Consider the following 12,580-nt stretch of genomic DNA (forward strand, 5'->3'; position numbering starts at 1 on the left):
AAGGATATCTATCCATGGTACACTTTCACATCCAGTGGGACTAGGCAATGAAACTGGACAGGGAAGTTACCTGTCCCACTCGCCCCCTTCCGCCCTCACCAAGCTATTTGCAATAGACATGGAGTTATTTCCCAAAAGAAAGGCACACAAAAGATATACACAGGATTCAAGCCGGGGAGCTATATTTACAAATGTTCGCAGATGGTCCAATGTCAAAACAGAAAGATATGGGACAGCCCTAGGTTATGCTTTTGCCCTGTATTAAGATGTGTTGCGATTCAAAATCAAGCTTTGGAAATCTTAGCTGTTCAACATATCGTTTGAGGAGCTAGACCCCAAATGTTGAATACTATTTGCACAGAATCCTCCATTTAACACCTCTGTATTGACAACATTTGTTTCCAAGGTTTGATCAAAGCTTGCTATCGAGAGTTAAAATATCCTCCCCAGACCTTAATATCACTGGCAGTCTCTAAATGTAATGTTCCACTCACCACGCTAAACCGACCTCAGGAGTTTATATATTAATTCATATAGGGTAACACGAAAACAAGAATACCCAACTACTTCTAAACCAAGCCTAACACCTTTGAGGCCAGGAATAGACATGGAGGTGATTTTTAAAATATTTTATAGCAAACCAGGTCAGCGACCACAATCAACAAAATGATGGCTGAAAATGGAGAAGACCATAGATGGGATATGACAGAGGTTTGTACAATGGCTACTTAAGTCACACAAACCAGAAGCATTGTATGCAGACACCCAGTGACAGCCTCTTTACAATTTGGAATGGCAACTCCACCCGTTCATGGTTACACACAAGATGGCTAGCCAGCACACACTGCTATATTGGAGATCGTTGCTTGGAAGGCACTTGTCTACACATGCTGCACCTGCTTTTTGGTGGGTGTTTAAGGGGTTACTACTCGGGTAGTTGGGCAGGAGATTCCAAACTACTTTGCAGTGATTATCCTTCGTACTCAAAAAGTGCACCACCTACATTTCCAAAGCAATATTAAAATAAAAAAATAAAGTCAATATTGGCAGAAAAAAACAAACCTGAGGTTTTATCGGCAAAGAAAGTGCATCAAAGATGTGTTGAGGGTGTGTGGGGTATTGCAGTTATCTACTGTACAAACAATTGACTTATTCGAAACGGAAAAACAAAAGACTTTCAGAACATTTCATTTCCACTTTTCTGTTTAAGAATCCTCATGAATAATTCAGAGACAAACAGCCCGTTTTTGTTTTGCTTTTAACTGAACACTTTGCCTTTTAGTTTAGCTAACAAAACCTACACAGTATTTAACGCACTAGGACATTTTCAACCTGTAAATGTCAATGCAGATTTTCATATCCAACCATCTACAGTCACTCATGGATATAAAAATATGTGCATATATCAGTACATGCTGTTCATGCAGAATGGTGCAGACACCATTTTCCACAAATGGGACTATTACCAAAACAATATAGTTACCTTTCTTTTTCATCTGTGCTTCCCGTGATCCAGGTGGCGCGTTAATATCACCTGTGCCCTGAAAATATACATATTTCTTCACAGTTATCAAATTAGGAGCAAACCTCCAAACATCCTCTCGATCATCAATAATGCAAACCATGGAATCGCCACATGGGAAGAGGTTTCTAAGAGGAAAAAGGGAACAAGAATCAAAAACAATCACACAAAGCGATCAGGTTTATCAGTGGCAACTGTAGAGATTCAGGACTGGTAGTAGGTAATCTGATCAATCGTGGACATGGGTGAAAAGCAACGTGAAAAAATAAATAAGATTATTTAACTAGGGTTTTGCAATTCATTACATTACTAGCAAGAGGTTTCAAACTGCGTTCACCTTTGATGAGTTTTGTCTGACTCCATTGTCCATGTGCGAATACGTACTGGCAACCAACTATCAGACAAATAACTCCGATACTGGAAAACAAACATGTCCTTATTATGGCGCATTCACAGTAAAAACTAATATCAAATGTTACATCTACTAACATATTTTCTTGCTAATTAACAAGTTACATCACAAACCAGTAGGAGGTAAAACAAAAAGGTGTTTCCTACACTTTCGACAGGTTATTCAGACAGCAAATATTGGGGGCTCGTGGTTCAACATTTGAACAAAGCTAAAAAGCGTTTATGTTACAAATCATGTGTTTAAATGCCATCATAATATAAGAGAAGCAGTGTTTGAATAACTACTGTGGAGCCCCAGTGGAGGGAGCTGTGCATCACTAGGGGCCTAGGGAAGCCACCAGCTACATGGAGGCACCCCTCAAAGGTAGCACATGGTTGTTTCCTCAGTAGTGTAAGGAAGGCATGGTATCCAATAGTGAAGATGGACACAAGTGATCACAGTTCAAGGGTGTTTATTGAACTTAAATGGGTTGAACGCCGATCTAAGACTAAATCCAAGGATGGGAGCAAGCTACAACCATCAAATAATAAAAACGCAGTCCTAGTGGAGTCTCTCAAAATAAAAGCCTATACTAATAAACCCAGGTAATAAGCGTTGCAACCTACTTGCAATCTTTTATGCGAGCTCGTAGTTAAAGCTTATACTTTGTTGTGAGTATTCTCTGGGCTGCAAGGTAAATGGTTCATTTAGGTTGCCCAATGATATGATTGATAGATTTAATAATCATTACCTTATAAATTGGGCCTTGAGATGCTTGTATATTTAATAAATTGAATAGACAAAGTGTCGTCAAATAGTATTTATTTATATTCTTGTTGATCATCAATCCATATTATGAAGATGTTTGAATAGTTAATTGAAAAAAAGTCCTTTGAAACTTTTAATATTACTTCACATTAAGGTCAGTCACTTGAGGTAGGGGAAATCCTTTCGGAGTCTTAATGTTGCTTCACATTAAGAGAAGAAGGAGTCTATGTCCTTAATTTCAGTCTTCCGTGTTGCTCATTTGTAGGTATCAATGTCCAATTCTGGTGAGTTTTAGTGCACTTCTTTGTAATTCAGATCTTTGCTCTGTTGATGGTTAACCCTCAGTAAGGGTTTAAATCCTTGTTAGCAATCTTCCGTGTTGCTCCTTTGGAGACATTGGTGTCTGATTTTGGCGAGTTTGAATATGTGTTTGTTGTGTTATCCGTCGACACGTGTTTCCCCAATAATTTATATTGGTTCTTCAGGAGGGTTGGTAATAGTAGATGTGACTTAATCGTTTCACATGTATGCTTCGTTTGCAATGCTGTGCGCTGTGCCACTATCCACAGCGCTGCAGGAGCAGGTGCGTGGAAGCCCTCCCCCCTACCATTGAAGGTGAGGTAGCCCATACGCATCACCACCGATGCGATCTGTGCCGTGCCACTGGCCTAGGCACTTGTTATTTTCCTCAGCATTTTCCTTATAAAATGGCCGCCGCCATTGTTGATCCCCACGTTGCCTAGCAACGTGTCCTCATTTTCCCCAGAAGTCCCCCAGCAGGTGGAAGCCGGCCCACAACAGCAAGGCCCCTTCCTGTTTGCCCCTGTTTGTGCACTGGTTGCGCTGTTGTCCGCTCCAACCTAAGTTCCTCTCACTGAGGTAAGACACCTTTGTCCTCGTCAAGGCCATCCATCCGCCCATGCACATAAACATATGGCTGCTAACACTTCCAGAATGGCTAATACCATCTCTTTGCACTAGTGAGCTTGTCCTGTCCACTAGCGCGTTTCTACTCTTGTCCCTGCTCTGCTCACACAAGGCGCATTTCAAGGTGTACGCTTCACTTCATAACTGTATAACTCACTCAGTGTTACGCATGTTCACCTATATTGCCCATGTACATGTTGCAAGTTGCCCAATCCATGTATGTAGCTCTGCACCCTCAGACTGTCACAGATTTGTAAAACTCAGTTGCTGAACTTGCGAATGAACATTTCCTTACATGTGTATTGCTGCAGCTTTCAGATTGCATATTACCGTATCACTGCACCTCTCTGCACACTACAATGACTGTTGCGTATATAACTGAAGAAACAGGCGCGCTTTGCTTTCTATGTGCTTTCTAAGGCTAACCAAGTTATACACCACACTTACGGTACTAGAATTATTCTACCATGCTACGGCAACCAGGCTCCTTAACGCTTCAATGGGTGCCTATTGCGGCCAATTTTGAACAATGTTTGCATACTCTTGATACAATATACCTATGTACTCCCATGGCAAACTGAACCTTCCTACTCTGCTGACTTACCTAGCCCTTGCATAAATGGAGCTAGCCTACTTCTGCTGACACAACTAGGTCTTACAACCCCCCCAGCTGTCTGCACTTTTGCCAAATCTTACAATATTTGCATATACTAACACATCTAACTGCTTGACATGAAGTGCCCTATCTCCACGTTATGTTGCCCATACGATTTAGCCCACTTGTGATGATGTTGTTTGACTTGAAGTGCCCTTCTGCATGGTATGCTGATCATAACCAATTAGCCTACTATTTGAGGTGTTGATCAAACTATATGTAGTTCACATCACTGATGTAGTCCATATCCATGTACAAATTCAACGTTCTTCTGCGTATATCCCCATTCTGATTAGACACTTGCTGCTCCTGTGCTAATTTAGCCTAATCCCTCATGCCCTAAAATTGCTTAAATTGCATACAAACAAATTGGCATTCCGGTACAACTGCTATAAGCCTACTTGCATGAGACATTGCACCACAAGAAGCCTAGTGAACTACTGTGCCATTACAAAATGTAGGCTGTAAAGTTCCCTTCACTCTTAGCAATACTGATCTTAGCTCTAGCCCGTTCTCACAAGACTTGGTCATATTCGTGCTTGTCCCCCTACTGCCCACCATACCTTACCACCATGACCCAGTCAAACCAGACTAATAACCAATTACCTATCATTATCAACAATTGGGCAAGCCCATAGTTGCCTCCTATCTATGACACCCAACTATGTGATACAACCGCTAGGAACAAAAGACTATCTAAATGATTCGAACCGCCAGCTAGAATACTCACCTCCACTAATGACAGGATGCCTATGCCCCACAACAATACAGTCTATAATAATACCAAAAGACCATTTAGCCCTCCCAAAGCTTTTGATACAAAGTCCAACTTTACTTCCAAACTTAGGACCACTGCACCATAAACTTCTGTTAATCCAATACCGACCAGCTTTCTCTTTAAAGGAGCCCTAATAAATGCTAGATCAATGGTAGCACATGCTACAGAGATAGCCAACCTTATCCAGAATGACAACCTTGACTTTCTGGCTATCACCGAATCTTGGCTGCACAATGCAGCAGGTCCTACCCTTATGCTAGCTTTCCCCAGAGGCTACACTATCCTACGATCTGACAGAAGTGAAGCACTTGGAAGTGAAGCACTTGGAAGATTTGGCACTTATGGCCAAATCTAACATTTCCATTAGGTTAGCTCCCACCTCTGAACTTACTTCCTGCGAAAGCCTCACAGCCAAGATGCTCATCAATAACTCCCAGACTCTCACTATCCACCTGATATACCGACCTCCAGGCCCCATGGGAACCTTTGCTGAGGATCGATCCAATATCTTATCGAATAACCTAAAAAACTCCTCCCAAGTCATTCTTCTAGGGGACTTCAATCTAGGATTTAATGACCCTAAAGACCCACATGCAACTAGTGTTGCTAACATTCTGATTGAACTTGGCCTCTCCCAAAGAGTACTCCACCCTACACATAACAAAGGTAGAATACTGGATTGGGTGGCAGACTATAACTGCAATGCCTCTATGGTATCGGTCTGCCCGCAAATCTGGACTGACCACTACCTAGTGGGTTTTTCATTAATGACTAAAAGACCAACTCCTACCCTTATCCAAATGGCTCTGCCTATTCCCACAAGAAATAAAAAGAACATTACCACGGATAATCTACTCCCCCATATCATCCCTAAACTTAAATCTCTATCAGATACCCTGGCCCCAGAAGCCTTGGTGAATGAGTATAACATAATGATGTCTACCTCCCTTGACCTAATCACACCCCTCAAACTGAGGCAAGGTAAACCCAAAGCCCACCTCAACTCGTGATACACTCCACAATTAAAAACCCTACGTACAAAAAAAAAAAAAAGACAATTCAAAGCAGCATGGAGATTACTACCTTCGGACGAAAACAAAATTTACCTAAGTAATATAACTACTCGACAAAAAGGAAATACTGGCCAAACGTGACACTTATAATACTAGAATCTCTCAAGCTAACTCTAGTTCTAAAGAACTCTTCATCATCTTGTAGGAACTAGAAACCCTTACCCCATTACCCAACAATTGAGTAAAATATAAATGCTGGTGTTCCAACATACAGCAAGCGCTGGCCAACAAAGTTTCATCCCTACAAGTCAAAATTGCAACAACAAAAAAGCGTGACTTACTACCAGCCCTTCCCACAACAGTTCCTTGCCATCCTCCTCCATCAATGCATCTCCATGCGATACACGATTCACATTTTCTAAAGTTTCTATTAAGGAAACTGAAAAAATTATCCTTTCGCTCAAAACTTCGAACTGTAAGGGTGATCAATGCCCAACTAACAAAGGATGCAGCCAGAGACTTGGCTACCGTCATCACCAAACTTATTAATGCATCATTCTCCACGGGCACCATACCAAGTAACCTCAAAGAAAGTTGGGTGCTACCTCTACTCAAAAAATAGACACTCGACCCTGCCACAGCTACTAACTACTGCACAATTACTACAGTGCCATTTCTTCAAAAAATTATAGACAAAATGGCGTACTCAAGTTCAGACCTATTTGGAATTTCACCACCTGCTAGGAGCTCGCCAGTCTGGCTTTCGCCCTCAGCACAGAACTGAAACAGCCTTAATTGACCTAAAGGCCCAAATTGACGAGCTTAGGGATACAGGTAAATCAGCCATACTCCTCCTATTGGACCTGTCAGCGGCATTCAACCTTGTGGATCACAAGGTTCTCTGCAACCATTTAGTCACGGCTGACCACTTTTCTGACGAAGCTGTGGTATGGATCCAATCCTTTCTTAATAGGACCATGAGAGTCTTCTCGCCCACAGCCTCTGCAGACCCTATCCCCATTACTTGTGGAGTGCCCCAAGGCTCATGTGTCTCTCCCACACTATACAACATTTTCACGAAGCCCCTCTTCGATGATCTGGACCATCTTGGTATCACCTACACCAATTATGCAAATGATACCCAGATTCTCCTTCTGCTTTCTGGAGATTATGAAAAGGATTTGGCCTTGGTGAATAGCGTGCATCTCATCATCCCGGCATGGATGGCTACTCATGGACTATGCCTGAATGAAAAGACAGAGATTATCATCCTGGGCAACCCCCTCTACTCTTAAAACTTGGACCTAGATACTCATCCATCAACAGACAATAACCGCATCGCTACTGCTGATGAGGTGAAAACCTTGGGTGTCTACTTTGACTCAACCCTCACTTTCAATAAACAGGTCAATTTGATGGCATCCTCCACCACATATACCTGTAAATTAATCAGCGCAGGTAAACCTTTCCTCTCCAACAACAGCTGTATTACCTTGGCAAGAGCGCTTGTTCTGTCGAAGCTGGATTACTGGAATGCTCTCTATATTGGAGCCAACACAAGGCAACTATTAAAAGAATCCAGCTCCTCCAGAACGCCTTGAGAGCAGCTCTTGGCATTTGCAGAGCACATATCTAAAGTTAGTAAACTAAAAAATTGTCTCGCTACTTACGAAAAAATACAGTTAAAAATCGCCTCACATACATTCAAATGCCTGAACAATGCAGCACCCTGCTACCTCGCAGACAGATTCATCAAAAACATCCCTACCAGGCACACCAGATCATCTAGCTCAAACAGTCTTAGTCCCTATATTTAAACTGTCTATAGTAGGGGGACGCTATTTCTAGGTTAAAGCGGCGTTACTTTGGAATTCCCTAACCCCGCCTCTGCGCGTGGACCAAACATACATGAAATTCCGTCAGAATATTATAACATGGCTCAAAGATTCCGACAAATAATGCCAGACGTCAACTATTTGACAGACTAACCATTTTGATTTATGAACCACTCTAATATTTTGTACATTATCACTGCTACGATGTAGCTAAATTTTATTATATATGTTTCTATGATACTGTAATATTGATATGTAACTAACCTGTATATAAGCACACCGTCTTGCCTACTGTGTAGATGAGGTAAATTGTATATTATGTCACCTCAATATTGATGTGTAGTGTAAATTGTATAATATGATGTTGCTGTGTAACTAAGCAGTAAGCCTTCTTCTACAATGCGCCCCGATACCCATGGTCTGGAGTGCAATACAAGTAATAAACAAATGAGATCTCCAATTCGTCTCTTGTACATCTCTTGTCACTGAGTATTTAATGTCTTGCCTTTATTTTCGTAGTTGGACTCTACGCTGCATTATCCTTGGTAGCAGGAGATGCCGGTGTGATAGCCGCGATCGTTGATTGTTCAGAACAAAACAACGATTGCGGCTATCAATCCGGCCTCTCCTGCTACCAAGGCTAATGCAGCGTAGAGTAACTACGAAAGAAAAGGCAATACATTGAATACTTAGTGACAAGAGACGTACAAGAGATGAATTTGAGATCTCATTGCAGCATTGCAAACAAAGTATACATATGAAAAAATTAAGTCACATCTACTATTACCAACCCTCCTGCAGAACCAATATAAGCTATTGGGGACACACGTGTCGAGGGATAACACAACAAACAAGCATATTCAAACTCATCTCAATCAGACACCAATGGCTCCAAAAAAGCAACACGGAAGATTGCCATAAAAGATCTAAGAGGGACAATATAACAAACTAAGCATAGTTAAACTCACCAAAATCAGACACCAATGCCTCCAAAGGAGCAACACGGAAGATTGCTACCAAGGATTTAAACCCTTACTGAGGGATAACACATTAACCATCAACAAGAGCAAAGATCTGAATTACAAAGAAGGGCAATAACACTCACCAGAATTGGACATTAATGCCTACAAAGTAGCAACACGGAAGACTGCAATTAGGGACATAAACTCCTCCTTTTAATGTGAAGCAACATTAAGACTCCAAAAGGACTTCCACTACCTCAAGTGACTGACCTTAATGTGAAGTAACATTAGAAGTTTCAAAGGACTTTTTTTCAATGAACTATTCAAAAATCTTCATAATATGGATTATTATTGATGATCAACAAGAATATAAATAAATACTATTTGACGACAATGTCTATTGTTAAATTTATTAAAAATGCAAGCATCTTAAGGCGCAATTTATAAGGTAATGAATATTAAGTCTATACTAATAAACCCATTGCCAATCCTTACTTCTAAATACAAATGGTGTGGGACAATGTATGCAAAAAGAAAAGTGTTCAAGAAATAATATATTTCATGATAGGTGAGACATTAGCTTCCCTTCACCAGGTTTTCAGCACGGGGAAAGGTGCCACGTTCGAGCTACGCACACATTCTGGCTTCTCTGCCACAAGGATACAGTTCAAAGCATAGACATAAGGGCCTTCTGCCAAAGCCTCTGTCTTAATAACAGTCTCTTATTGTAGAGGGCCTGTCTTAAACTAGCACCAAAGTTCCTTTCTTATCAGATCTTCACATTCACAAGCTCTCGATTCGGGTGTTCATCATGGGACTCCCTCCTTCAGGCTCTGATCTCCCCCTCCCCCATTTTTCTTTTTTTTTTAAACTTTTCTTTATTGGCAAGATGTAGTGGTTGGCATATCACACGTTAGTCAAACCAGAACACATTGTTCACATTTAAATCATGAATGAAAAGCACAAACTCTACAGAGGGTCACATATAATCTTAGCAGAGGTCGAATACATTGGAGGATTCATCGTGTAGTGCGAACTGACCCCTGGTTAGGAGAAGGGGGAGATGACAAGAGCTCCGGATCCACTTTACGGTTCAAGTAGCTACAAAACTCCGTCCATATGTTTTTGGGACGAGCATTACTGGGCAGCATGTTAATGTAGTCTTCTTCACAAGATTGCGTCCAGGTGAGGGCCTTCAGCCACATTTCCAGGGAAGGGGGGGGATCTGCGCTTCCAGCATTGCAGAATGCATTTCTTGGCCACAGCCGCCGCCACATTCAGAAACTTAGCCTCCCGTTTCGCCTCAGCTCCCTCCCAGAGCCCAAACAAAAGAGACAGGGGTTCAGGGTCAACACAGAACCCCACTATTTCAGAGAGGGTCTCAAGCACCGCATTCCAGCACGGGGCCAGGGCCCCACAGGACCAGAACATATGGCCGTGGTCCGCGTCGCTGGATTTGCATCTTTGACAGGGGTGGGATTGATCCCGGGCAAATTTCTCAATAGCATGGGGAGTGTAGTACAGTCGATTGAGTAGCTTGTATTGAACACATCTAACTCTGGAGTTAAGAGAAACCTTGCGGGTATGCACGCACATTTTGGTCCACATACCATCTGTGATGTCCAATCCCAGATCCCTGCTCCAGACATCCCTAGCAGTGTGGGGGGGGGGGGGGCTCTACAGCTCGTGCCATCAACATTTTATAAAGGGAGGATACAATGCCCCTACCACCAGCGGAATTAGAAATGTAGCAGACCTCGGGGGACTCAGGGGGTTCGTCCGGATATGAAGGCCACATGTCTTGGACCGCCGCTCTAAGTCGAAAGTATTGTAGCAACTCCAGAGAGGACTTGGAGTGCCCTGGCTTCCACGTATCTGGGGAGATGAATGTCCCGCCAGGGAACAGGTCGGAGAGTGATCTATATCCCAAGTCCGACCCGTGACGCATGAGCAGTTTATCTTGTGTGGGAGTGAGGCCAGGGAAAGACCAGAGGGGGAGCCATTTGTAGTACGGGGGGGAGCCAGAGCCAGGCTTCAGAATCTGCCGCCACGCCCTTGTAGTGGAGGCCACTGGGTCAGCAGGGGCCTCCGAGCGGTACGAGTGAAACAGGATCAGCGACATTTGAGAGGAAATTCGCATGCAGGTTGAGGGGTTGCGGGCGTGAGGGGTAGGATTTCTGATTTAGTGTAATTTATGGTGAAGCCCGAGAATGTGCCAATTTTGATAATTTCACGCATGATCGGGTCGAGGTGGACTGAGGGGTCTCGAATGTATAAAAGCACGTCATCAGCGTAAAGTGATATAATTTCGGGGGTATGCCGGAGACGAATCCCTTTGCGCACGTGGTTGTTCCGTACACTATCCGCCATGGCCTCGATGGCCATCGAAAAATAGCAAAGGAGAAAACGGGCACCCCTGTCAAGTCCCACGGTGGAGGGATAAGGGAGCCGACAAGTGAGAGTTAACTAGGACCCTGGCCAGGGGCAAGTGTATAGGAGTTTAATGCAGGACAACATGTATGGGCCAAACCCCATCTTCTCGAGCACCGCCCACAGATACTGCCACGAGACCATGTCGAACGCCTTTTGGGCATCCAACGTCACGGCCACAGCGTTGGCTTGGGGGTCTATTCTAGAGAGGACGTTAAATAGTCGTCGAATATTTAAGGCAGTGGAGCGGGCCGGGACAAAACCACTTTGGTCTGGGTGGATCAGGTATTTCATGACGGGGAGAAACCTATTTGCGATGATTTTGGCGAAGATTTTGGTATCGGTGTTGATGAGTGACAAAGGTCTATAAGTCCCACATTCATCCAGTGGCTTACCCGGCTTGGGGAGCACGGTGATAACAGCCTCACGCAAGGACCAGGGGAGGGTAGCAAGACGGAGCGATTCCTCCCAAACCTCGTGGAGGCGTGGAGCAAGGAGGGCCACATGTTCCTGATAAAACTCGGCGGTCAGGCCATCAGGACCGGGGGCTTTGCCCTTAGGGAGAGCCGAAATAACGGCAGTGATTTCGTCAAGGGTGAAGGGAACATCTAATTGTTCTTTGGTGGCTAGATATATAAGGGACATAGGGATGCGTTCTAGGAGATCGACCAGATCCTGCGGGCTGTGCTCTGGTTGCTGGGCATAGAGGGTTGCATAGAAATCTGCAAAGGTCTCGAGAATGGGCCCGTCAGAGCAATGACGTACCCAGTTATTGTCTATGATACTGTCGATTCGAGCTCTACCACCCTCGGCCCAGGCAAGACGGGCAAGTGTACGGCCCGGCCTCTCTCCTTCACCATACTTCCGGGCCGCAATGGGCCGGGCAAGGTATCTAATCTCACTGCGGACAAAGGACTCAAACGTATCCAGTTCAGTTCTTATCTGTGCAAGCTTAGGTGGTGAGGGGTTGGTCGCATAATCACGCTCTAATTCCCCAAGTTTGGACTCCGAGCGGCGCAGGGAATTTCTGATATCTTTCAGGACTCCAGCCTCCCTGGAGATACTCATGCCCCTAATGTAAACCTTAAAGGCCTCCCATCTCACCCCGTCTGTTGTGTCGTGTATTATCGAAAAACGATGTGATATCTGCGAGGATGTCAGCCTTGAAGATAATATCATGCAGTGCATCTGACTTAAACCGCCAGTTAGAATGCTGGGGGAGGGCCGGGTGCAAGGCAATGTCCAATGTGACCGGGGCGTGATCAGATAGCGTACGCTGCAGAATCTGTGTGGTAAGTG

At 43.7% G+C, this 12,580-nt stretch overlaps 1 protein-coding gene across 1 annotated transcript in view; it reads right to left on the minus strand.

Annotated features, from left to right (window-relative positions):
• CTDP1 (CTD phosphatase subunit 1) overlaps window positions 1-12,580 on the minus strand; it is a 1,764,689-nt gene that overhangs the window by 1,356,320 nt on the left and 395,789 nt on the right. The window contains exon 7 of the mRNA XM_069620649.1: window positions 1,484-1,650. Within this exon, the coding sequence (XP_069476750.1) occupies window positions 1,484-1,650 (167 nt within the window). The remainder of the gene's footprint in view (window positions 1-1,483; window positions 1,651-12,580) is intronic.

Source organism: Ambystoma mexicanum, chromosome 5q, assembly GCF_040938575.1.
Source record: "Ambystoma mexicanum isolate Mex_15411 chromosome 5q, UKY_AmexF1_1, whole genome shotgun sequence".
In the NCBI taxonomy this organism is placed as follows: Eukaryota; Metazoa; Chordata; class Amphibia; order Caudata; family Ambystomatidae; genus Ambystoma; species Ambystoma mexicanum.